Consider the following 26,544-nt stretch of genomic DNA (forward strand, 5'->3'; position numbering starts at 1 on the left):
AGGAGTGGCACCCGGTGTGGTCTTCTGCTGCTGTAGCCCATCTGCCTCAAAGTTCGACGTACTGTGCGTTCAGAGATGCTCTTCTGGCTACCTTGGTTGTAGCGGGTGGCTATTTGAGTCACTGTTGCCTTTCTATCAGCTCGAACCAGTCTGGCCATTCTCCTCTGACCTCTGGCATCAACAACGCATTTCCGCCCACAGAACTGCCGCTCATTGGATGTTTTTTCTTTTTCGGACCATTCTCTGTAAACCCTAGATATGGTTGTGCGTGAAAATCCCAGTAGATCAGCAGTTTCTGAAATACTCAGACCAGCCCTTCAGGCACCAACAACCATGCCACGTTCAAAGGCACTCAAATCACCTTTCTTCCCCATACTGATGCTCGGTTTGAACTGCAGGAGATTGTCTTGACCATGTCTACATGCCTAAATGCACTGAGTTGCCGCCATGTGATTGGCTGATTAGAAATTAAGTGTTAACGAGCAGTTGGACAGGTGTACCTAATAAAGTGGCCGGTGAGTGTGTATATAGGTATATACCACGGACTGAACTCTTTTCAGATATAATATTGAATATACACAGCTAGTTTAATATGTTCATAAAACGGGTGCTAGATGTATTGACCTCTGCACCAACTATGTCAAATATAGCTAAGCTGAAACCATGCTGGTGAATACATAAAGGATGAAAAATATAGGTAGTGATATTAGCTCTACGCACACATGTTGGATATCACCAAGTGATAGCACCAGTGAGTTTCCACACTAAAACTTATATGAAACTAGGCAGAAAAGGAAAACTTTTAAAGGGATCCTATCATTAAAAGTCATTTTTTTGTCCCTAACTCGTAGAAATAGCCTTAAGAAAATCTATTTGTCTCCTACCATTAGAGGTCTTCTCCACCCTGCCGTTGGTATATAATCCGGTTTTCGGCGGTATGCAAATGTGTTCTCTCACAGCACTGGGGGCGTCCCCAATGCTGTGAGAGAACTCTCCAGCACCGCCTCCATCTTCTTCTGGAATGGTCTTCTTCTGGGGGTTGGCGTCAAACTTCTAGGCCTCGGACCTAGGGCAAAGCCGACTGCGCATTCCCGCCGGCCACAAGAAAATGGACGCTTGCACAGTATCGGAAGAAGACATCGCAGAGGACACGGCAGAAGATAGAGGCGGCGTTTGTGGATCATGGGATTCTAATGATAGAATCCCTTTATTCCTGTCAATGCACAAGGATCAAAAACTGGCCACACTATACCATATAAACCTAGTTATCAGATGTTTGTAGTAGAGTGACTATTCTTCCCGTCTCCTATACTGGTTGAAGACAAAGGTATGGCACGAGACTAAGATTCAATGATTCAACCCTTGTTCTTTTTTTTTTAAAGGGGCTCTATGAGCAAAATTATGCTGTATGAGCCCCACATGTGTGAATAGCCTTTAAAAAGGCTATTCAGGCACCGCTGATGTCAATTTGATCCCCCCCCCCTTATCATGCACGGTGGGCGGTCATGCACGGTCTGATGTCATCTTCTGACATGCCTGCCTCTTCTTTCGGCGACGCTCTCCGGTCCTGGCAAGTAATAATGCCCCCTTAACAATTAATATTGTCTCCAGTAGCCCATCCTAAAGATACCGATGTAATTGAAAGGGGACGTGTGGCCATTTCCCCACCGAATTGTTGCAGCATCCTGTTTGGGAATTGGTGCTATATGGACTGAATCTGTGGAATTTCTTTTTACTTAATGATGAACCATACTGTACGTGTTACTAACTAGGTAACCATAAAAGCAGTTCCTAAAGAAAACATATAGTATTCTTAGGAACACCATCTCTTCCTAAAATAATACACTTTAGGGGCCACACGGTGGCTCAGTGGTTAGCACTGCAGCCTTGCAGCGCTGGAGTCCTGGTGTTCAAATCCCACCAAGGGCAAAAAACCATCTGCAAGGAGTTTGTATGTTCTCCCCGTGTTTGCATGGATTTCCATCCCATATTCCAAAAAGACATACTGATAGGGAAAAATGTACATTGTGAGCTCTATGTGGGGCTCACAATCTACATTTAAAAAAAAAAAATACACTTTAAGACAATTTCCCTGGAATCTGCCAGTCTTGTCCCTACTAGAGACCCTGAGATTGACTGTGAAGAATTACAAGCCATAGACATCCCAATGTTACCAGATAAGTACTGGATTTCTATGGTCTGTCTGCTTCTGGGACTCCAAGAGGATCTGTTATCGTACGTCATATTATTTACTTCTGCTCACCATCAAATAACAATTTTGGAGCATTTCCTTCTTACAATTCTACTTTTGTTATGCCTCCTAGAAATAAACTGAAAATTCGCTATTACCATTCCTCTAGTCCATGGGGCATGTCCCTACATAGTCTGACATAGGTAGTGATACATCACTACGTGGGTTACAGTTTTTTCTTAAATTTCGAGTGGGAATGACGGAGGAACAAAACAGTGCTGTAGCCTCTTCAAACGGCTGATCCTTTCGATCCCCACTGATCTCCTGAGAATAAGTATGATAATCCTGGAAATCAAACCTTGAAGCTTTTTTTTTTTTTTTTTTTTTTTTTTTTTAATATAAATAATTTTATCCCCAGTCAAATGACCATTCTGGTCATAAAGGGGTTTTCCATGAGTTGAATATTAGGATAGTTAATCAATATCTATTCAGTAGGGGTCAGACACTCTCACTCCCACAGATCAGCGGCTCAAAGCTCTCTAACACTGTCTAGTCAGCACTGCCTTCGTCCTACTAGGGAGGGACATGCCTCATATATTCGCAGAATAGTGGACTACTTGCGCCCTTAGAAGTAAAGGTTTCTGGAAGTATACCAGACAGACATGTTAGGAGAGCTGAAAGATCCCCTTTAGGCTAAGGCCCCATGTACTGAAATGCAGAAAAAAAATGCTGCAGAAAAAAAACTGCGGAAACACCATGTTTTTTTACACAGAGTGTTTCACTGTGTTTTCGCACAGTTCTCCTCTTCGGACTTTCTGCTCTTATTATGTCTATATGGAAAATGCCAGCATTTCCACAGGTATAATTGACATGATGCGATTTTCAAAAACACTTGGTTTTCTGCTGCAGATTTTATTCTGCAGTGTGTGGATGGGATTAGCCAGAATCCCATAAACTTTGCAGGTACTGTAAAATGCTGCGTTTTTGCAATGTGGGGCTTCAGCCTTAAAGGGATCTTCCCATCTCAAGGATCTTCTCTATACTTCTAGCTTATGTAAATTGAAGAGTTTTCCTAAATAGATTGCTTTTAGAAATGCTGCTTTGTTTTCCTGCTATGTGAAATTATTCCTCCCATTGTTTACACATGCCTCCATGGAGCTGGACCTGTGTGATAAGACAGGAAAGATGAGGTCACTCACTGTTCTCACACTTATGTACAGCTTTGCAATTCAACTAATTGCAGTTTGCTGATAAAGTTCCCCCCAGTCTGTTATCTCTCTATGTAAACACACAGATAACACGGAGTCTGTTCTCTAGAAGCATGTTCACTTTATTTGATCAGCATTTATTTTAGATTTCTAGTCATTACAATAAGTATTGTGATACGTCATATGGTATGTTCACACTAGCGATGGGCTTTCCGTTAACAGAAAGCTAACCCAAGGAATACAAGAAGTAAGAAGAAGAGACAGCAGGCAAAGCTGTTGAAACAGGGAGATGGGAAAACCCCTTTAGGCTAAGGCCCCACCTTGCAGAAACACAATTTTTTTTTTTTGTTTCAGGTTTTTTGTTTTCCTGTGTGTTTTGTTTTTTTTAACAAAAGCCAAGAATGGCTACAAAAGGAATGGAAAATATAAAGAAAGTTCTTTATATATCAATATTTGGTGGTGTTTCTCTAAGTGGAAATAACAGATCATTGTCTGGGCCAGAGTTACATATGACATGATATAGTGGAGAAAACAACTACACTATTCTAACCATGTGGTGTGACAGATCTGCAAAACCACAAGACTTGTGGTAATTACATTCTAATTTTGGGCAGTAATCTTTACCTTACACATGTCCTCCATATTATTTAACCCCTAACCTCCCTCACTTAGGTTTCATTCACATTTGTGTCGGAGTCTCTATAAAAGACTTTATAACACTCCATCGCAGATTCTGCCGAAAATCGGCAGAGAGAAAAGTCCCCATTATAGTCTATGGCAGACCTGGGCAAATCCCGACCCGCGGGCCATACCCGGCCCTCTGACTGATTCAGACCGGTCCGCACAGCTTGACTAGGGAGGCGTGTCTTAGTGCTGGCAGGACAGTGCAAGAAGATGGAGACATGTGGTGTGTCCTAAGGTACTGAGAGGGGAATGTGAGATGCAGGGTGGAGAGTGTGTGTGTTTGTCTGTATGTGTGTGTGTGTGTCTATATCTGTGTGTGTGTCTATATGTGTCTGTCTGTCTGTGTGTGTGTGTGTCTGTGTCTATATGTGTGTGTGTGTCTCAGTAACCTAGGGGCAGAGATGGAAAGGGAATGTTATATTAGGGCAGAGATGGCAGATGGAGGGGGGGGGGGCATGAAACTGGGGGAGAGATGGAGGAGGGACATGAAATGGGGCAAATGAAGGGGGATATGAAACTGAGGGAGAAATGGAGGGAGGGGACATGAAACTGGGGGTAGATGAAGAGGGCACTTAAACTGGGGGGATATTAAACTGGGGACAACCGGAGGGGGAATTAAACCGTGGAGGTAGCTGTAGGGGGACCTGTCTGCTTCTAGTTTCCCCCAGTTTAATGTCACCCTCCAGCTACCCCTACGGTTTAATGTCTGCTTCCAGCTTCCCGATTTTAATGTCCCCCTCTAGTTGCCCCCAGTTTCACCTCCTGCTCCAGCTGTCAATTTATTGCCCTCCTCCAACTACCCCCACTGTTTATTGTCCCCCTCCAGTTGCCCCAGTTTCATGTCCCCTCTAGTTTCCACCAGTTTAAACTGGGGCACCAGGAGAGGGACTTCATACTGTGGGGCAGTTGGAAGGGAACATTATAATGTGGGGGCATATAATGTACGGGTGACTGTAGGAGGATTATACTTTGTGGGGGCACATGGAAAGATGATTGGGAATGGGCGGAGTCAATGTAGAAGTGGGTGGAGCTAAACTTGCCATGGCGTGGCCCTCTAGCATAGTTTCAATTTCTTATGTGGCCCCATGGAAAATTAATTGCCCACCCCTGGTCTATGGTGTCCACAGGTAACTGCTGTTATAGTGGACAGGCTTTCAGTCATTCGGGTCTCACGGCGAATACAAATGACGGCGAGCACGGCACAAGTGTGAACCTAGCCTTAAAGAAAAAGACAATCTCTAGTCTATGGACGAGTACTGTCAGGAAGCGAGGGGGTGTTCCTTACCATTCAGCGTCATTGTTGAGTGGTAAGCAACGCCCCCCTCTCGCAGTACAGCACAATAAATGCTGCTGTGAGGGTGTTCCTGACTGACTGTCAGAAATGCCCTTCTGACACTAAAGAGCTACAGTACCGGCAGCGATAGCTCTTCACCGGGGGCACAGAACGGGAAAGCCGACAGCGCTCTGAATTCAGCACAGTCAGTCAGCTTTCAGTCAGCTTTCTACCTTTGTATTACAAAGCATGTGCCTGAGGACACGAAAGGTTCTCTTTAAGGAACATGCTTCAGTATTGTTGTGTCATGAATACAAGTATTTATTATAATGTACATTGAGAAGAACTAAGTTTCATATTTAAGAAAGATTCATGTCTAGGACAATGTTTGTTTTGGTTTCTTTTTTAAATACTTTGCCTTTGTTTCCCTTCAGCGTGGATAGGACCTACAAGTTGTATTATGGTGGAGCCCAAAAACGTCCAGATGGTATGTACTCCCGACCCATCTTAGGATCTGATGGCTCAGTCATAGCATATGTGGCTGATGGCAACAGAAAAGATGTGCGCAATGCTGTGGAAGCCGCCCACAAAGCTGCTCCTGGGTAAGTTCTGACTGAACGTCACAGATTATTAGGCATTCACATATTTATACAAAAATATAAAGCACCATAAATAGAGCCAAGGAAATATTATTGATCCAACTGACTTTTCCTACATACATTAAGATACTGTAATTTCTAGCATGGTCTGAATTATGCTGCGGACAGCTCAGATGTGGTGAAACTTTTAGCACAGGAGGGAGAAGTACTACTGCCCCAAGATACAACCTGCTGGTTTGGATTGTTCTGGGCGACTTGAACAGTAACCAGCCCCGCAGAGCTGCCACATTGAACTAGACAAATTATTCTACTCAACTACGTTTTACTTTGATTTGTCATTCTTGGATATACTATAACATTGAATTCAACTGGGAAATAGAAATGTCCAGCAGACGATGATCTAAACCTCAAAACGTGTGGCTTTTGTTAAGTTTCTGTAAAATTCATCAAGACAGGTCAAGCAACATTTCAGAGAGGAAAAAAAAAAGAAAGACATGGACTCTCCATCCCATTATTAATAGTAATCTATTTTATTTATATAGCGCCAATATATTTGGCAGCACTTTAGAAATTGTAGGGTTAAAGTACAGTGCAAATGAGATATTACAGAGTAATAAGTGAATAGGATTGAGAGCGCTGCTCACAAGAGCTTACAGTATTGTACATTAATCTGATGCTTCTCAGCAAAATCTACAAAATGCACTCAGGGTTCCTAGTATACATATTGATCAAGGCGTAGAAGTCCACTAGCCACTTCATGGCGACCTCTATATAGTGGGTTTAGCAATACACAGCAACCACCATCACCACAATATAGCACCCTCAAGAGAGTGAACCAGCGACAACCCTGCTTCCAGGCTCTGGGCCACACCACCATACCACAGCATCAGAACATACAGTTATGGATACATTGGGATATTTACAGAAAAAAAAAAACCCACAACCAATCATACATGTAGCACCTTAGAGAACAGAAGATTTATTATGTAGATATTTCTATATGATATTGCAAATATGCTGGTATTCCATGCTTCAATTGGTGCTTCTGGTTAAAATTTGACTTGCTTTGTTCATTTTTTTTAATTATGTAAAACTTAATTAAATTTAATACAGGGTAATATAATATATTGATATTTAATATTTGTAGTCTGAGCTAATTGGGCAGCTATGGTAACATTTTGCACAGGCGGTATTTTTTTTTTCTCCATTTCTTTTAGGGGTTATTTTTTTTAATTGTGCATGGAATGTAATGGTGCTATATAAGTAAGATCAATAAAAAATAATAATGAATATTTATGTTTCATAGTATGAATAGTTCATGAAAGTCCCAGTTACAGAGGAAAACAACCAGCTACAGTGTTAGGGGGCGTTTACACTACCGTTGCTAATGTCCATTGCTGTCATCCGTCATAGGGTGACAGCAACCGCCATTAAAATGTCACAGACCGATTTTGTGTCCATTCTCAATGATACAAATGTAAACAGATTTGGATCCTTTCTGACAAATGTTGCATTTTTTCCCCCCTTGTTTCTGTATTAAGAGCTGTTTCTGTCTAACTGAATGCTAGGCACAGTTCACACAGAGTCTTATGGTGAGGATTTTGACGCTGAATCCTCCTTCAAAAAAAGCCTCCCAATAGAACTGTGTCCAGGAGTATGGGGCTGTGTAACATATAGAGAAAATGAGGGTGGGGGAGGGTCACTTCAAACAGTTATAGCTCGGAGATTATAAATTATACAAACTTGCTTTTGGTGTCATATGGAACAGGAGATTCTGATCTGGTTAAAAACAGTCAGGACTGGGGTATTTATATGCAGCTGCATAATATATATGATAGAAATATCCCAATCCCACCTGCGTTTTGAATTTTTCCATAGTGATATCTCTGGAAATAATTTAGATAGCAATGCAAACTTAGTGTCTTAGAAAAGAAGAGAACCCCCTCTCTCAGGTGACTCCTGTAGGCAAACAAGTTTTCCTAAAACAAGTTTATTTAAAGATGGTCAAAAAATGACTATAATCACACCAGAACATTATAAAATAATAAATGTTTAATAAATGAAAAGAGATAATACTTAGCTGTGGTTACAAATGATGTAATCGCTCACTGGATCGTTCACTGACTTCCAGAGTTACTCGGCACGGACCTATTCATTCATCGTCCATGCTGAGACCAACTAAAACAATTGGGAGAGGGGCTACATGGTCAGTTTATAACATGATCATTTGATGGTATACAGTAGTATACAGAAATACAGACAAAAGCTACAGATGTACAAGAAATACATATAGACTGATCAGTAAGACATTAACCCTGTCATATCACATCAATAAGACACTATGATTTTGTGGAAAAAAACATATCCTATCATACATCAAATGTTTGTACATTTTATAATGTCCGAGATATCACTGTTTGCGTGACCCTTCCATACCCTCATTTTCTCTATATGTTACACAGCCTCATATTCTATACACAGTAACATTCAGTGAGAGGCAGGAACAGCTCTCAATACAGAAGCAAGGGAAAAAGAGAAACCATGTACAGTTTCACAGAAAGGGCCCAAAATGTGTTAATAAAGTATATTACAAAATGTACTAATGACACACATATTGCCAGAAAATCAAAAGTTGTCAAAAAGTTTAGTTACACTTTAAATTACTTGTGGCATAGAAAATTTAGTATGGGCACCATGTCTGTACTCCAAAGAAACAGGAGGGCATAAGCGTAGTGGATAACACCCTACAATAGATAAAGGGATCAGCAGGGCCAAATGGGTAATTTTTCGCCACTACACCATATTGTAATTGGTAGTAAGAGATGGGAAAAACTTGGTCCATATTGTTGTGCAAGTAATTTTAATTAAAAAACAGTTGTTAAACAAGTAATGACCAGCTGAATGCCGTCCCCTAGAACCAACGTGTATGATGTATGTGAACTGTAGGTATAATGTACAGACAAGAAAAACTCTATAGTGCAGAAAATGTTGCTCACTTAATCCAATTATAATCCAAAAAGAGCAATCAAGATATAAGACTTAACGTTTAATGATATAAGTTAAAAGTATTAAATATACACAAAAATATAAAGTCACACATCTGACATGTCACCTCATAGAAAACAATGGAACAACTCCAAGCATGGGGTCATGCTATTTTGTTTGAATACTATTGTGTGTTTTACTAGCCTTTCTTACTTTGGCATATACATATTGTTGGAAAGGGCTAATCAGGGACAGACCCTGAATTAGGATGAAGTTCCGGTAAGAGCACTGGCTATGTAGGGCGGTGACCCTGTATTAGGCTTTAGGGTGATTTTAGTCCCTTCCCAAGACTATCCTATAGGGACTGTCGTTATTCTCTATATTTCACTCTATTTTCACATGAAATGGCCTCTTTTGGAATTTTCCCTTTCGGTCTTTTTTGGAATTTTCCTACCACGGATTGAAGTCGGGTAAGTGTGATTGGTTACCTTACTTGGGACCGCCGTGTCCACTGTAAACTATTCCGTGGTTGTGGAGTTGTTCCATTGTTTTCCATGAGGTGACATGTCAGATGTGTGACTTTTTTATATTTTTGTGTATATTTAATACTTATATCATTAAACGTTAAGTCTTATATCTTGATTGCTCTTTTTGGATTAGAACTGTAGGTATACAAAAAACACTTTGGCATAATAACAAAATTACCGTATATACTCGAATATAAGCCGAGACCCCTAATTTTACCACTAAAAACTGGAAAAACTTATTGACTCAAGTATAAGCCGAGGAGGGAATCCACCATTGCAGATAAAAAGTCTAGTCATGTGCATTACAGCTTAGTAACTCCATGGGGATCATAGTAATAGCAGTTAACCCCATCATGTTCCTCACATTAACCCCCTGAATGCCTCAATTACTGATATGTGGGACATATGGAGGTAATAATTAGGTACCTTCATAATTAAGGTCCTTCATTAGTACCCTCATGTGTCTCACATAGTAGTAACCCTTATATGGGGCACACAGGGGTTAGTATGAGGGACATGATGGGGTTAACTGTTATTAATGTGAGGCACATGGAGTTACTGAAACTAAATTAATAACCCGAAATGCCTGACATTAATAGACAGAGTAACTAAAGGAAGGCACCTGTGTGTGTCACCTTACTGTAGCTTCCTCTCCTCCATACAACAGACATCTTCCATAAGACACAATGAATCCTGACCACTCATCTGCAGGGTAGATGCTAAATCCTAGTGTGCTAAAGGACCTCTGATGGCATCATGACCATGTGATCGGACTCTGGTGTGGGCGGAGCTACTAGGATTTAGACTCCACCTTATCTGCAGATGTTACATACCAGTGGCTACAGGACCTTTGATAACATCACAGTCATGTGACCTCATGACAAGCCAATCACAGAACAGCAGCACTAAAGGACCTTCACTTTCCAGGTCCTTCCAGTTTTCTGTGCTCCATGGACCTTGATTCGTGTATAAGCCGAGGAGAGTTTTTTTCAGCATGAAAAATGTGCTGAAAAAGTCGGCTTATACTCGAGTATATACGGTATGTGATATTGACATATGGGGCTGTGTATACAGTGCAAAAGCTTTAGGCAGGTGTGGGGAAAAATGCCACAAAGTAAGAATTGTTTAAAAAATAAGTGTCAATTAGCTTATTTTTACGGGTTAACAAAATGAACCCCTTAATGCTCTGTGTCATACTATTATACATTCAGGACCCGGTGCTTGCTGCAGGAGTTGCAAAATACCCTGACTTCTGCAGCTTCATCTTATCAATAGCGATAATGGCTTCTGGGTGGCTAGGGAAAGATTACCCACCCTACAGACAGTATAATGTTCACTTATGTCCCCATTAGCATTATGCCCCTCCACTGCCACGGGAAACACCAATTCCTCAAACCATAACATGGCAACTGTCCCTCTGCCCCTCCACTACGTCTACACAAGTTTGCACAGCACAATGGGGCAGATAAAATAACAGGGATGGGAGGAGGGGATTTATCAAACCCTGCACTTCAGAATTCTGGCATAAAAAAGTTGCAAAGCAGAAATTTGTGAGGTTTTTTTCTAAGCCCATTTGCGTAAAAATTTAGTTTTATTTTTGACTTCTTCACCAACAAAAGTGGGCGTGGTCAGCCTGTCTAGTTTTCTGTACTCCAAATGTATTAAATGCAACTTTTTCTGGAGTAACATTTCAGGACGGATGTGTCAGACTTATAGATGCATCTAATTTATCAAACATCATGCACAATTTGGCACAAATTAACAGACTCCAAGAAAGCTTATTAGCTAGCTTAGTTTCCAACAAAATTTCAAAACAATTCCTAGCTCACAGTTTAGGTTATTAAGCTACATGGCAATTAGAAAGCTATTACAAAGTGTCTAAAACACATAGATAATGAGAAACATTAAGGCTATGTTTGATGGTGAAAACTGACCATGTAATGTCTGTTATTTAATTTCACAGTAAAGTCAGTGAATGGGGGCCATTCTCATGTCTGTTATTTTGAGGCCATCCATATTAGAGCTGTCGAGTCCGACACCCAGGACCTCTGCACATCAGCATCTCTGTGACACTATGGCTCCCAGTAATATTTACATGTGTTAATGTTTACATGATGGTTCTAAATAGCTGACTCCCAGGATCCCCACAGATATAATATTAATGAGCTATCCTAAGGATAAGCCATCAATATTAGAAAGTGGATCACCCCTTTAATACTTTTAATAGTGACAAACTAGGTAAGGATATGTTCTAAATATTAAAGTTCCAGATTCCCTCTTTTAGGAATATTGCTGTTCTGTTCTTATCTGTAGTGTAGAATTGTGCTTGTGTTTTGTTTTTTTTTCCATGTGAAATAAGTAGATTTTTCATCAGTTTTGTGTTCTTAATATTAATAGGTGGGGCAAGAGGGCAGCACATAATCGTGCCCAGATTGTGTACTATATGGCTGAAAACCTTGAGCTACGTAGAGAAGAGGTAGCCCAGCGGCTGAGTTCTTTAACCGGACAGTCTAAAGAGAAGGCCTTGCAGGAAGTAGACCTCAGCATTCAACGACTCTTCTATTGGGGAGCATATTGTGACAAATATGGTGGCACAGTACAGGTAAGACATGCAAGTGACTTGTACCGAAGAAGAATATATAATAAAAAATGACAGCCACAGCTCAGGGTGGTTGTCACTTCTCACATTACATATGTTAGTGATAATAAACCACATTCATGGGACCTCAACAGAAGAGATGACCAGACTAAAGTCACACATACTCATAATGTAACTGTAGCTGCCAGAGAGATGGTTATGCTGTCATACAATACTATGTGCCCATTACACATTGACTTAACAACCTGGCACAAAGCATCATAGGTTTTATTTCAGAACTATGAAATGGATTATGGTTCAAATTTATTTGTATTTTATTTTTTTAAGGAAACTTTGCTTTATGGAGCTACTGTTCTTATTCGAGAACCTGTTGGCGTAGTAGGTATTGCTTGCCCTGATGAAAACCCTCTCCTAAGTTTCGTGAGCCTCTTTGCTCCAGCAATTGTTCGTGGAAACGCTGTGGTGGTTGTACCAAGTGAAAAGTTCCCGCTGCCCGCTCTACACTTTTACCAGGTATAATTCATTTATTTACTATTTTGGTTGGAATCTCAATGGATTGTTGGGTATTCAATGTTTTGTAGTGTAACAGCTTGGTTTACTCAACGCAAAGGTGAACAGACTTACTACCAATGCAGTTAATTTATGACTGTTGTTGCACAATTTCTGAAGTTCTTATACCCTGCCTGCAGACTCTCACCAAACTAGATTAATTGAAGTTAGTGATCTTATAGGCATTGTAGTTGTTATTAATTAGCTGTATTGAATATAGGATATTTTCTATTTAGTTGTCAGCATCAGAAATCATGTCACCGAGAGGATATATTGCTTTCACTGGGTTCACACCAGCATCTGGACTCCGTTATGAGGTTTCCATCTTCTGCCTGCAGAAGACAGAAACCTGTCAGACAGTGTCCGGCCGTGAGCGCCGGTGAGCGTTTTATGCTTTCCGCGGCGAAACCGTTCTTTTTTAAACCGGACACAGAGTCCTGCATGTCTGACTCTGTGTCCAGTTAAAAAAAAACTTTCACCGCGGAGAGCATAAAACGCTCACCGGCGCTCGCAGCCAGACACTTTTCAAACCCATTCATTTGAATGGGTTTGAAAAATGCCTGTAGGTTTTTCGTCTCCTGCCCAGTTCCGTGCAGGAAACGGAAACCTATATAATGGAGGCCGGGACGCAGATGTGAATGAGCCCTGAGGAGTCTTACTCCTTAGTCTTACTTTGCTCCTGTGATGAGGACAGTAGAGTGGAAAGTTCAGGCATTGAATATGTACTTGTTGAAGACAATGATACCTTAACTGCAAGTTTAGACAGTTATTCAGATGATGAAATTACTTCAGAAGGGGCCAAAATGTGTTGGCAGCAGCGAGCAGTATACAGCTAGCACCAGCACACACATCCAGGGACCCCTACTACCAGCCAAGTCAGTGCAGCTACTGATATCACTAGTGAGTGGTTGCACAGACAGCAGAACCAAATACCCCAGGCTCCTATGCAAAGTGCCCCATCAGAAGTACTCCACCCAGTGCGGTTAAGTTCTGCAACATACACACCTGCTATACCCCCTTTATGGCATAAGCTGGTGTAAATGTGCCAACAGAAAATTTTGGCTCCATTGAGTTTTGTAACGGAGCAACTGCTGGAGGATATAGTGCTCCAAACAAACCCACAACTGTGCCAGAAATAAAATCGTTTCTAGCCCTAGTATGGGTTACGAAAAAACAATCTCAAAATCACTTTTGTAAGTTAAATCATCTCAAAGTTATTGCCATTTAAAGTGACACATGTCAGTTTTGAAAAAAAGAGGGTTGGTCCTTAAAGGGGTATTCCCAACTGGCTTGATCAGCAACCTGCATGCTGTGTGCTCTGTTCACTTCCTGGTTTTCTCGGTACATTGGTGAGCGGAGTTTCACTTTCTGTCTCCCATGTACTCTCTTCATAATAGTACATGTTTGCAGTCAGTAATGAGGGATTGGTTGTACATAAATTACCACAGTATCACTGGAAGATGAACAATGTGAAGCTGATGTAGCAGAGCTGGATTTGTGTCAGTTTGCAATAAACTTGTTTTAGGTCTGTGTTTACATATAGAGGTAATGGACTCCCTATCTTAGCCCTTATCAGCCAAATTCAATTAACCAACTGATACCTGGAAGAGCAGGAGATAAACAGCTCATAAATACAAGCTGTTCCCCCCTCCCCTATTTGAGAGCAGGCCAGTGGTTATGGGGGAGGTGTAATCAATGAAGTGAATCAATTAAGATAGCGGCCAAACAAAGCAGTTTTGATAAAGCAATGTATTTAGGAAAAGTCTTAAATCCACATAAACTAGCAGTATAGATAGGATCCTTGAGATGGGACAACCCGTTTAAGGCACTTTTGGGCTGTGTCCTTAACCGGTTAATGCAGTAGCATGCAAGTTGACAATATAGTAAGTGTTACATCTGTTACCAGTACTGCTGTACTGTTTTCGGACTGTACCAGATGCAGTGCTCTTTATATGTACTCCCTATGATTTGCTATTCTCTATCTTTAATCCACATTTTTGACACGGAGTGCTTTTGATGTTTTTCACAGGTATTTGACACTTCAGATCTTCCAGGAGGCGTAGTAAACATACTTACTGGTGGACGGGACCATTTGTCCAAATATCTTGTGGAGCACCAAGATGTACAGGCTATGTGGTACTTTGGATCTGAAGAGGTAAAAAGTCTATTCTTCTGTCTTTTTCTTTTCAATAATAAGTTATTGTCACTAATGTTGTGGATTATGTTTAAAGCAAAGCTGTGACAATAGTCTCCATTTTTGACAACAGGTGATGGACACAGCTCACACAACACCTCTGGGCAGGTCATAGATCATGCTCACAACACTGTTCTATAAAAGTTGCTAGTGAAGATTGATAGAATATAGAACAAATTAATTTGTTCTAAAATAGGTTAAAGGGGTTGTCTGGGATAAAACTATCTTTCTACACTAAGCTAAACACCCTTCCCCTGCCTAACTTCTAACTTACAAGAAATCTCGTTTTAGCTAGATTGCTAGAGCAGTCATGTGAAGTGGAAATGGAATGTCGCTAATACTAACACAACACACACAGACCCAATCATACTTGCCTGTCTTCCTGTCCTGATCTTTTGTGAACGGGAGATAACTTCCTTGTACGTGGCAAGCTTCTCCTCTTCATGACATCCGCTGATCTCCCACGGCTGCGCAATAGAACCGGGGTGCCAGCGTTGCGCAGACACCAGCAAACTTCAAAAGGAGAAGGAGACGGCCCCACAGAAGGATGTGTTCTCCTGTTCCCAGAAGATCCAGACAGGAATGTATGATGGGGTGGGGAGGTGGGTGGAGTTAGGAAGGGGTAATAGTGGGCAGCTAGCTAGGGAAACAGGGAGGGGAACTCAGTGTGAACTCGGGGTACATTTATTATCCCATTAATAGCACTAACAGACTTTTAAAAAAAAATTGCCTGGAAAACCCCTCTAATCTTACTTCATAGTTTATGTTGGCGTTCATGGTATCTAGCCGCTAAAGTTCTGTGGCAGCCTGAGATGACGACCTTCCATTGTGTGCGAGCTGGTGCTGTGCCCATTTTTAGTTTTGTTTTTAATCCTTTGAATGCATTTCCCATATTAGTCATGTCTTATTAACATAAACCATTGGACCTGTGCATTAGAAATTCCTGGTGGACTTTGTTGGAGGGGATACATGTGAATGAGAACAATTGTGTGACTACTCCCTTTGCTTGTGCCTTAGGAGTGTTTGGAGACTATATTTATTGGCACAAGACATTTCTTTGTTCACATAAATGTCTTCTGTTTTAAGTGTTCAGGAAAAGGAAAATTCTTTTGTGGGAACACAAAGTCTTGTAAAGCACCTTTTGAGACTTTTCTAAGGTCTCATGCAAGTGTGCAGGGAAAACTGGGTTCTGATACTCCAATATTTACACAGCAGGTGCTATAAAAGATCAGAACAGAGCCTTGGCTGCACAGTGTGTGTGTGTGTGTGTGTGTGTGTGTGTGTGTGTGTGTATAGGGCCTTAATTTAACTTTGGAAATCAGCAATGCTATTCGTGGTCTTCTCACAACCGAGACCCTGCCAGTAAGCAGAGTGAATGGTTTCTGTTGCGGGTTGCCATGGAGAGGTTCTCTAACAGGCCTGATCTTCACTCCATTATGTCATTGATGGGAAAAGCTGCCAAATGCTCTCACGCTCAGAGGATTTTGAACGTTACTGCTCATACTTCTGATATATGAGCATGTGACAAAAGTAACCACTCCTGCTCACCCATGTAATCATCAGTCATCTCTATTATCAAAGTATATAGGATCCATAGAAGTCCACAGTCGCAACGTGACACGGGTGGAGGCAGCTGCTTATGCGGTTCAGACACCACTTGCATCTCCAATCATGACAACATACATAATCACGGATATGCAATGATTAAGGACACAAGTGGTGTCTGAAACGTGTAGGAGGCTGCCACCACCCGTTTCACGTTGTCATTGTGGATGTCTGTGTATCTTGTATGCCTTGATAATACAGTGGACATGTTTTACTGCGCTGGAGACTCATGTAAGATACTAATATGTGGCCACTGAAATGAGTGAATTTCCTAAAATTGTCCCAATTGCCCTGAAAAGTCATTTATCAATCGAATAAATGCAGGGTTTAGAAAATTCATTATGTAAATGATATACTGTATTTTCTCAACCCCATCTTTGATTAATTTGAACAATTTGTGCCGGACAGATCCCAGAAGATTTGGACTCATTGGAATTCGAAACTTATGGAAAATTGATAACAAACTTGATTCTCACTGAAACGTTTTGTCCTTCTCTAGTGGAGTCATGTAAAATGGAAGTTGTCTTTCTAGTCCATGGACTCTTGTGTTGACACCACCCAGTCCAGTTTTGTGCCACTTGTTGTTATTTCTTCTAAATATGTATGAATTTGTAGGTCACCATTGACATACCTCTTTACCAAAAAATAAGCTAACGCCCAGTTGTCAATATATTCATATATTTTTAGGAGGTATAACCCCATAAATTACACTTATGTAGGTATAAACCATACACATTCTGATCTTTTGTTTAGGGGAACCTGTTAGTGTGCTGGCCTTGTTCCATTTATGTACAGTTATCACAATGTTCAAAGAATAGGTCAGAAGTTACCATATATACTCTAGTATAAGCTGAGCTTTTATGCACAGTTTTTGTGCTGAAAACCCCCCCCTTGGCTTATACTCAAGTCAAGAAAAAAAAAAATAATATATACATATATATATAATACATATATACATATATAATATATACAAATAAAAAAAAACAGTCCTCAAGCTCAGGGAAGGGGCAGACAGACAACCAAAACACCCCCTCCCCTTTCCCAGCACCCAGCATCTACTGCACCCAAAAACCATTTTAATTTTTGACATTTTCCAGTAGCTGCTGCATTTGCCCCCTAGGCTTATACTCGAGCCAGTTTTTTGTGGTAAAATTAGGGGGGTCGGCTTATACTCGAGTATATACGGTATGTTTCATGAGACCTGTTAAAAGAAAGCCAAATATACATACAGTCCTTCAGTTTTCTTTCAGGACTCTGTGTATGATGTCTGTGCCTCAAGCACTGGATTTCAGTGCCTCTGTGTAATTTTGTCCTGTTTCACTTTCATCAGGGATCTAAATTTATGGAGTGGTCATCTGCTGAAAATTGTAAGCGAACCTGGGTAAACTACGGGCTCACAAGGGACTGGGAAAACCCACAGCAAGGAGAAGGCGAAGAGTTCCTATATCATGCCACCCAGTGCAAAAACGTCTGGATACCCATGGGTGAAATATTTGCAAACTAACCTGGTTAAAGCCTTACTACAATCAGGGGACCGTATACATTCTGCTCATACCTCAGTGCATTTCCAAGGACCAGTGAACCCTTCAGAGATTATGTGCCTATTATTTCTTAAAAGGGTTTAATGAGAGTAAAAAACATGGCTGATTTCCTCCACATACAGTGTCACTTTTTTGTTGTTGTTTGCAGTCTAGCAGCTAACCTTGAAAAATATTTAGTCTCCGGCCTGTAAGGCAATGTTCACACTGAGTTTTTTGCAGGGAGAAAAAATCTGCTTCAGGAATTATAATTTTTTTATTTTTTTTTTTATAGGTTGCAGTTTATGACTTGGAAAATCAGCTAAAAAAATGCTAATAGCTTTTGCAAAAACACGTCAAAAAGCTGTTGCATTTTTTAGGGGGCCACATGGTGGCTCAGTGGTTAGCACTGCAGCGCTGGAGTCCTGGTGTTCAAATCCCACCAAGGGCAAAAAAAAAAAAAAAAAAAACATCTGCAAGGAGTTTGTATGTTCTCTCTGTGTTTGCATGGATTTCCATCCCATATTCCAAAGACATACTGCAATCTACATTTTATGCCTCCCCTTGATTTCAATAGGTTTTTCAAGGCGGAATACGCCAGAAGATAGGTCAAGTCATGTCCCAAGGAAAAAATTACTACTACTAATGGGAGGCATTTTTTTTCCCATGTCAAAATCCTCCTGCAAAACCTGTGTGTGAACTCACCCTTAGAAAGGTACATGGTGTAAATGATAGTGAAGGTAACCTTCTTACTGGTCACTGTATTTGAGAATTATTTACTCTCTTGGTCCCTAGTTGTGTTATGTGACTAACTCTCCTAGTGACACAGTGGGGGAAGTTTATCAAGACAAGCATTTGCTATGTTAGTCTTGATTCTCTGTGTTCTGGAGTAGAAATGTGCCTCATTTACTAAGACATGTGCCTGGGAATTGACTTAGATTTGAGCTATAACTTACATGAATCTTAATAATATCTGCCAGGCCATGCCCCTTCCTGCTTTTTAAGAAAAGTGGTGGATGGAATATAAAAAGCCACAATTTTTGACACAAAATCACCATGCGTCAAAAATTTCAGCCTTTTCCCCCAGTATCTGTGTGTGGATCAAAGTCCAGTTGCTCTTTTCATTCCCATGGGACTGGTATAAAGTCTCTCTAGGAATAAATATAGAAACTGTCTTCCCATCCATACATTAGATGCTGTCATTTGTAGAGTCATATTGATGCTCACATGACACAGTTGAACACCGGAAGGGATTCCGTGATGGTGAACCTATAGGTACACAGAGCCCTCTCTGCTGGCACGCATGCTGTCACTCACATCGCTCACTAACTGGGAATTCAGTTCAGTATGTGAAAATGCTACTGTAGCGCATATAATGTTGTTTGTGGTGGGGGCCTACTGTGGAGCATATAATACTGTTTGGGGGGCTATTGTGGAGTATATAATACTGTGGGGGGGGACTACTGTGGCACATATAATACTGTTTGTAGGTGGCCTGCTGTGGAGAATATAATACTGTATCGGGGCCCAAAATGGTGCATATAATACCGTGTGGGGGGCCTACTGTATACTATATAAAACATGTCTGGGGGCCCAAAGTGGAGTATAAAATACTGTCTGGGGGCCACTGTGGGGCAGATTGTACTGTGTGGGGGCCCCGTCACTATTTATATCGCACAGTATCTATTTTATAGCGGATGTGATATTAGTAAAGGCTGTAATAACATTGCACGGTCACTATAAACTAGATCTTGTGTGATATAGTGAACATCAATTGTTCAAAAGTACCAAATGCAGAGACCTTTACCTTTCAGTACAAAGTTGTGTGTATTATTGAAAGCCCTGTAAAGCCCTACTTAGACAATTGTAATTTCTGAATCCGCAGCGTATTCAGATTAAATTGGCGTGTTGGCACTTTAGATAATTTAGTGGGTTTTGGGTTGCAGTTTGGGCCCTTGGTCTCTAAAAGGTTAGCCATCGGTGGATTAGGTGATACAGCCACAATTAGGCCGAGGCCCCACATTGTGGAAACACAGCTTTTTTTGTAGTTGCAGATTTTGCTGCAACTTTTTGAGCCAAATCTAAGAGGCTCCAAAAGGAATGGGAAATATATAGGAAGTACCGTATTTTTCGGACTATAAGACGCACTTTTTTTCCTCCCAATATGGGAGGAAAATGTGTGTGCGTCTTATAGACCGAATGCAGCGTGTGCAGCGTCTGTGTCCTGTCTATGAGGAGCAGCACGGAGAGCAGCACGGTGCCTGCCTGCTCTGCCCCTCCTTCCCTGTCTGTGTCGCATGTTTGCAGGAGCGAGATCTGAGAGGCAGCGAAGTAAGGGCGGGCCAGACAGGTGAAGGAAGCCTGGTTTCAAGCTTGCCGAGAAAACCACGCCTCCTTCTCCCGTCTGGCCCGCCCCTCCTTCACTGCCTCTCAGATCTGGCTCTTGCAATGATGCCACACAGACAGGGAAGGAGGGGCGGGCCAAACGGGAGGAGGAGGCGTGGTTTTCTCGGCAAGCTTGAAACCACGCCTCCTCCACCCGTCTGGCCCGCCCCTACTTCCCTGCCTGTGTGGCTTCATTGCAAGAGCCAGATCTGAGAGGCAGTGAAGGAGGGGCAAGCCAGATGGGTGAAAGAGGTGTGTTTTCAAGTTTGCTTAGAAAACCACACCTCCTTCACCCGTCTGGCCCGCCCCTTTTTCTCTTCTTGCATAGCTTCACTTCCATGGATGAGATAGATTAGATATAGATGGATAGAAAGACAGACAGACACAGACAGATAGATGGATAGATAGGAGATAGATAGGTAGATAGATAGATAGATGGATAGATAGATAGAAAGACAGACAGACACAGACAGACAGATGGATAGATAGATGGATAGATAGATGGATAGATAGATGGATAGATAGATGGATAGATAGATGGATAGATAGATAGACAGATAGATATAGATATATGTTCAAATCACCCCCATATCCCTAGAATACATATAAAACAAAAACATTACTGTGAAACACATACACATTTGGTATCCCTGTGTCCGAAAGCCCCCGGTTCTATTTACATTGGTGAAATATTATATTATTAGGTTATTAAATATTTCACCAATTTTTTTTCCTTAAAATTTTTTTTTCCCTATTTTCCTCCTCTAAAACCTTAGTGCGTCTTATGGTCCGGTGCGTCTTATAGTCCGAAAAATACGGTACTTCTACTTCTACTCAATCCATTCTTGGCTTTTGTTCAAAAAAACATAATAGAATCTGCAAAAAGAAAAAAAAAACTGCCTTTCTTCAACATGGGGCCACAGCCTTAAGAAGATTACCTTCACAACATTGACATGTACCTTTCTAGCAGACTAGAAAATATATATTTTTTTTTATATTGAGGGCCACCAAAAAATTACTGTATGTGAGTTTATTAGCCCGTCAATGAAGAATTGTGACAGAAATGTTAGATTTACAATAAAATAACACATTTCAAATAACTTGGGCTAGTTGTGTGTTTTATATTTTCCTACATTCCCCTTATATGCATCTCAGCACCTCTCAACTGTCTGTCATTCTCCAGGCTTCTTTCATGTACACGGTCCTCATATCCCTGCAGTTCACCTCACCTCAGCTCCTGAGCAGACTCCATCAAATATAATTGACTGTAAGACTTCATGCACACATCCGAGTGTGTCTTACAAGGGTCAGTTCCGTTCCGATGAAAATAGAGCAAGTCCTGTTCTGCTCGCTTTCATCGGAACAGAATGGATTGGAAGCCCCCATATTGGTAAGAGCAAACGTGAGTGCACTCAGATGTCACTGCAAGGGTCATCCCACAGCTTTATACTGCAAAATCAGCCTCAACTAGGACGCTCAATTGGTTGTGTGCATGGGACCTAACAGATTGGAATGAGTTCTCCAATAATGTACTGTATGTTCTTTGTTACTGTGTATGTGTGCATTTATCCTTTAGTTTGAAACAGGGATACAGTTGCTGTCCCGTTGGTGGAGATAGGGTCCCACCCCGTCAAAACTGGTAAGTAATAGAGCTCCACACGAAAACTGTGTTCAAGATAATTTATTGTAGCGAATGAGTGAGTACTTTCGGTCTATTTTTCGACCTTCCTCAGACTCTACATAGAACATAAAGAGACATTCCGTCATAACAATGCAACATGTTGTAACAGCACATGCTGTAAAATGAAACAAAGGAACAAAATATAGACATTTATAACATAAACAAATCACGAACATAAAGCCATGTGTCAGCCAGAAGTGAGTATACATCAGCAGTAGAGTTAGGGCCTGGGTAGTAGTAGTATATAGTGATTAAGGAAAATTGTCAAGTCAGAACAAAAGCCAAAGCAGAAGTTAAAAATCTAACATTCCAGTAGAATGATCCATAGATAGAGGAAATGTTGAAGTATATTATATTAGAATGAAGCTGCATGTGTTAACCCATAAACAAGAACATATAGACATAGCAGAACAGAGGTAGTCACCTGTTGTTTCAGTAGTCCAGTATACATAGGGAATTAACTTAGTTCTGCCTATTTAAATTAAAAAGTGCATAACATAAGTACAGTTGCCCCCCATAAGAAGGAAGTATACATGTGATAGCAATGCTCGTTGCCAGGGGTTCTTACCTCCCGCCCGTCCGGGCCCGCACAGGGTTAATGAAAATGCCAAAGTTCTGCAGAGATGCGCAGCAGGGAAGTGCCTCTGGCGAAATGAAAATGCGCGCCTGTTAAATATAATATATATTTACAATATTCTCTAGCAGACATGGGGTTAACACTCTACTGACATCATATCTGTTGTATTTTGGGTACATGGGTGCGGTTAGAGTACACCATTTTAGAAATCTCCTCACATAGCTACAAGATGGAAGGTAACACCCACTCTCATGAATATAAATGAGTAAGAAATACACATGTCTGGGTCTGTCTTTGGGAAGACCAGGGGAAGACCAGGAGGTCTGTCTTTGGGAACACCAGGGTGGGTGGTCCAGGCAGATGGACATCCATGGACGTCGTAACCAGCCCAAGTCCACCAACCAGATGACAAGCATGAACCAAGCTGTAACTACAAGATATCCAGATGATTTAACTTCTCTGAAGATGTAAGCTATTGACAATTGACTGATATTTGTGTTATTTGGACATTTTCCCTGTTCCTGTGTTTTCCTTCAAGATATTAATAAACCTCTACACTGATTTATAACAAGCTGACTTCTTCCTATCGTGGACAAGGCCAGGTCCGGATATTTAACAGTGGACACAAGTCTCACCGGCAAATACAAGATATTTAACAGTGGCGAGCCAGCCTTCCTCCGTTACTTCATGGCTATTTAACAGTGGCGAGCCAGGCACGGTTGGTTTTTTTTTCCTGTTTTTCTTGTTCCGTTCACTTGCAATTAAGGGGGAAGAGAGGAGTATTTTGCAAGTTGTATGAATTGCAAGATTCAGGAAGACTTCGAAAAGAAACCTATATTGGTGAGATACAGATGACTGTTGCACGTGTTATATGATACGGAAGCCTGTGTGAGGAAAGCCAGTGAGGAAACACAGAAGGACCACAAGTGCCAGACGTACTGAGACGTTCTGATGACAGGGACCAACTGTTCCAAGGACAAGCTAAAGGTGAAGCTTTCTACAGTGGTGAGTAAAGATTTTACTTTTAAAGTATGGAAAAATTTGAGTCATTGTCTAAAAAATGTAACGTTGAGTTTAAAATTGTGGCTAGTGACAATTTAGCGAGTATATGGCAAGATTTGTATACACAATGTGAGCAGGCAAATTCTAAGATTGAAAATAGAATTTGTTCTACAAAGGAGAAGCAGGTATTTAGGAATATAGCTTCTTTGGTAAAGATTTTTAATGACATGGTAACAGAAAAGAAATTAAGTAATAGTATGCATAAATCTGTTCAGACAGATGAGAAATCTCAATATGTTGATAAAGAGCACCATGTGGCAGTAATGGCCATAGATGGTGAGGAACAAATGATACAAGAAACTAAATTGAAATTAAAATCTCAGGAATATTTGATCAATCTGAGTAAAGCCATTCCCACATATGATGTAAAGATCCATGTGTGTAGAAACTCAGAAATTTTTGAAAGCCATGCAGAGAAATTTGATCTAAATATTGAACAGAGAAATAAACTGTTTAAATTATGGCTTCCTATTGATTTTACAGAACGTTTGTCTGCAAAAATGTCTTATGATAATGAGTCAGATGAATGGTTAAAAGACAGTGATGTGGAGAGATTAAAGAAATTAATCTGGTGCACTAGAGGTGACAGCATGCCAACACCTGATATACTGAATGAGATAAAGATTGGCAGAAAAGAATGTACATTTGCATTCATGTCTAAATTTGAGAGAACATACAAAACTGTCATTCCAAAGGTGAACTCTTCATCTATGGTGAAAAGTTTTGTTAAAAAGTTCAAATTCTTGGATGCAGTCACCCTTGCCAGTGCGTCAGATAAGAAGACTTTATTTGAAGCTGCTAGTTTATTGGACATGGCCAGAAGACATCAGAAACATATGTCAAATGTAAATCGAGTATGTCCAAAGCAAAAAGCAAAGCCTATTAAGAGACATCTGTCAAATCATGTTAAAGTGTCCCCTATTTATAGGAGGGAAAGTGACAAAATCTATGAGAAACGTAGGAAATTACATGTTGCATATAAACCATATGCCATGCAAGAAAATCCACAAATTGAAATTCCATTATTAACTGAAATTAAAGAATTGCAGCCAGCCAAATCTATTGAGTATCTGCAAAAGAATGTATCTGGGAATGTACCAGTTGTCTCCAAAATGTCAGATCTTCCCAGTAACCAAGAGGAATTTGAGCTACCTAATATTTTTAGGAAAAGGGCAAGCTTGGCATTCTCTAATGACCTGGTGGAGTTATTGTGGGATGTGATTGACAGGAAGGTCAGGGGTCGAGTTTAAAAGTATCTCTGAAGGAATGACTGTCTATTGAGATTTACTTACGTACTATTTGGCTATGTAAAGAGAAATCCCTTTTATATGAGGAGAAGTCCAATGATCAGGTATAATCCACATTATTATGTGATGATGTTCATAAATAATCCTAATTATGCTATTGTGAATAATACTATGGATCATATCATTATATATATATTTACACACAGGAGGAGAGCCTGATGTGTGGTGAAGACTTTTTGTCATAGCCCACTCTCTGGAAGCAGGGAGAGGAGGAACATGTTATGTACAATATATGAAGATATGACATGTATATGAATATATGTACAATATATGATCAAATAGTATTAGGAATCCATAAAGTTATTAAACTGTCCATTGGTTAAAATCATTATTGTATTAATTTGGTTTTTGCTAAAGTTTATCTATTTTTCTCTTCAGATATAGATATATGGAAAAATGCAGCAGTTCAATCAGTGATGTCCATTCATCATTCTTTCTTCTAGCTAAAAGAATGCATGGAGTGTCTAACTATTAATGAGTAAAGAGATTAACATGGTGTGACTAATAACAATGCATGATAAGTGATAGAAGTTATAACTTACCTTAAGCATGTTTTTCAATAGTTTCATGTAAAGTCCATGTTTTTAAGATTTTCAAGTTATAATCCATTTTGTTTAAAGGCATGCAACTAGGCATGGAGCTCTTACTTACTGTGAGAATAAGTGTTCGTTCATGTGGTCAGTTGATTGACAGCAACACATTGTGACCTGTGACCCTGATGGGCTGGTCAGTATAAGTGTTATGTGTGTTATGTGTCCACTGGTGTATACAACAGATCTGTGACATCACAAATAGGCCTAAGAAAATCAGGATGCATCCAACAAGGAAAAAAGGAAAATATATCCAACAAAGAGACGTCTATTTTCTTTTTATTTTCTATTTCTTTCTATTTTCTATTTCTATTTTCTTTTTCTATTTCTTTCTATTTTTTATCTTATATGATCCTCTATATTAAATTGGGAAATTAGCAAATATATGTGAAATCCATCAAAAGGAACCTCATATGTTTATACCTACAGGAAAACCAAGTGTTTAAGTCACATGAGCTGAGAGAAAAGGTGACAGCTGCACTACAAAGCAAGGTTATTTTAGGTGAACATTCTGTAGGAAAAAGTAGCTTTTGAAAAGATACAGATAATCTTCAATATATTTGTTCAAACCTGACAAACAATAAAGGTTTATTGGGGTAATTGGATCATGGGATAATAAATATATTAGGTATGGTGGAAAATCTAGTTAGCTATAGCCAGTATTGATTTATTGTATTATTATTGATTATGTATTCTTACATGTACGCACACACTTGCATACACTTACACACATCAACATCCACAAACATTGGGAAAACAACATTGGGTAAACATAAATGTCTTATATGCAAATAAGATAAGCTAATCATCTTCATGAAAGGAGAAGCATAATATCATCAAAGGATATGGGATATCAAGAGAGATAGTCTCTGGTTTATTCTTCAAACTTCTGATTATAGGATGTGACATATTTTGAAAAGTTTATGTTTATATACTTATTTCATATGTATGGTGTTCACATACAGCCAGTACACAAGAATATATACAGTTAAGTTTAAGACAGAGACAAGA

The 26,544-nt window shown here is 40.2% G+C and overlaps 1 protein-coding gene and 1 long non-coding RNA gene across 2 annotated transcripts in view; one reads left to right on the plus strand and one right to left on the minus strand.

The window, feature by feature from the left end:
- Positions 1-18,226, plus strand: part of ALDH16A1 (aldehyde dehydrogenase 16 family member A1) — a 50,906-nt gene extending 32,680 nt beyond the window's left edge. The window contains exons 13-17 of the mRNA XM_075280184.1: positions 5,791-5,958; positions 11,865-12,069; positions 12,394-12,579; positions 14,645-14,770; positions 17,745-18,226. Coding sequence (XP_075136285.1) covers positions 5,791-5,958; positions 11,865-12,069; positions 12,394-12,579; positions 14,645-14,770; positions 17,745-17,918 — 859 coding nt within the window. The 3' untranslated portion in view covers positions 17,919-18,226. The remainder of the gene's footprint in view (positions 1-5,790; positions 5,959-11,864; positions 12,070-12,393; positions 12,580-14,644; positions 14,771-17,744) is intronic.
- Positions 1-25,592, minus strand: part of LOC142210787 (uncharacterized) — a 32,167-nt gene extending 6,575 nt beyond the window's left edge. The window contains exons 1-3 of the long non-coding RNA XR_012716997.1: positions 25,486-25,592; positions 22,566-22,641; positions 22,422-22,469 (exon numbers count right to left, since the gene is read on the minus strand). This is a non-coding gene — a long non-coding RNA (uncharacterized LOC142210787). The remainder of the gene's footprint in view (positions 1-22,421; positions 22,470-22,565; positions 22,642-25,485) is intronic.
- Positions 25,593-26,544: the final 952 nt, after the last annotated feature.

The sequence above is a fragment of the Leptodactylus fuscus genome, chromosome 6 (assembly GCF_031893055.1).
Source record: "Leptodactylus fuscus isolate aLepFus1 chromosome 6, aLepFus1.hap2, whole genome shotgun sequence".
NCBI classification, from domain to species: domain Eukaryota; kingdom Metazoa; phylum Chordata; class Amphibia; order Anura; family Leptodactylidae; genus Leptodactylus; species Leptodactylus fuscus.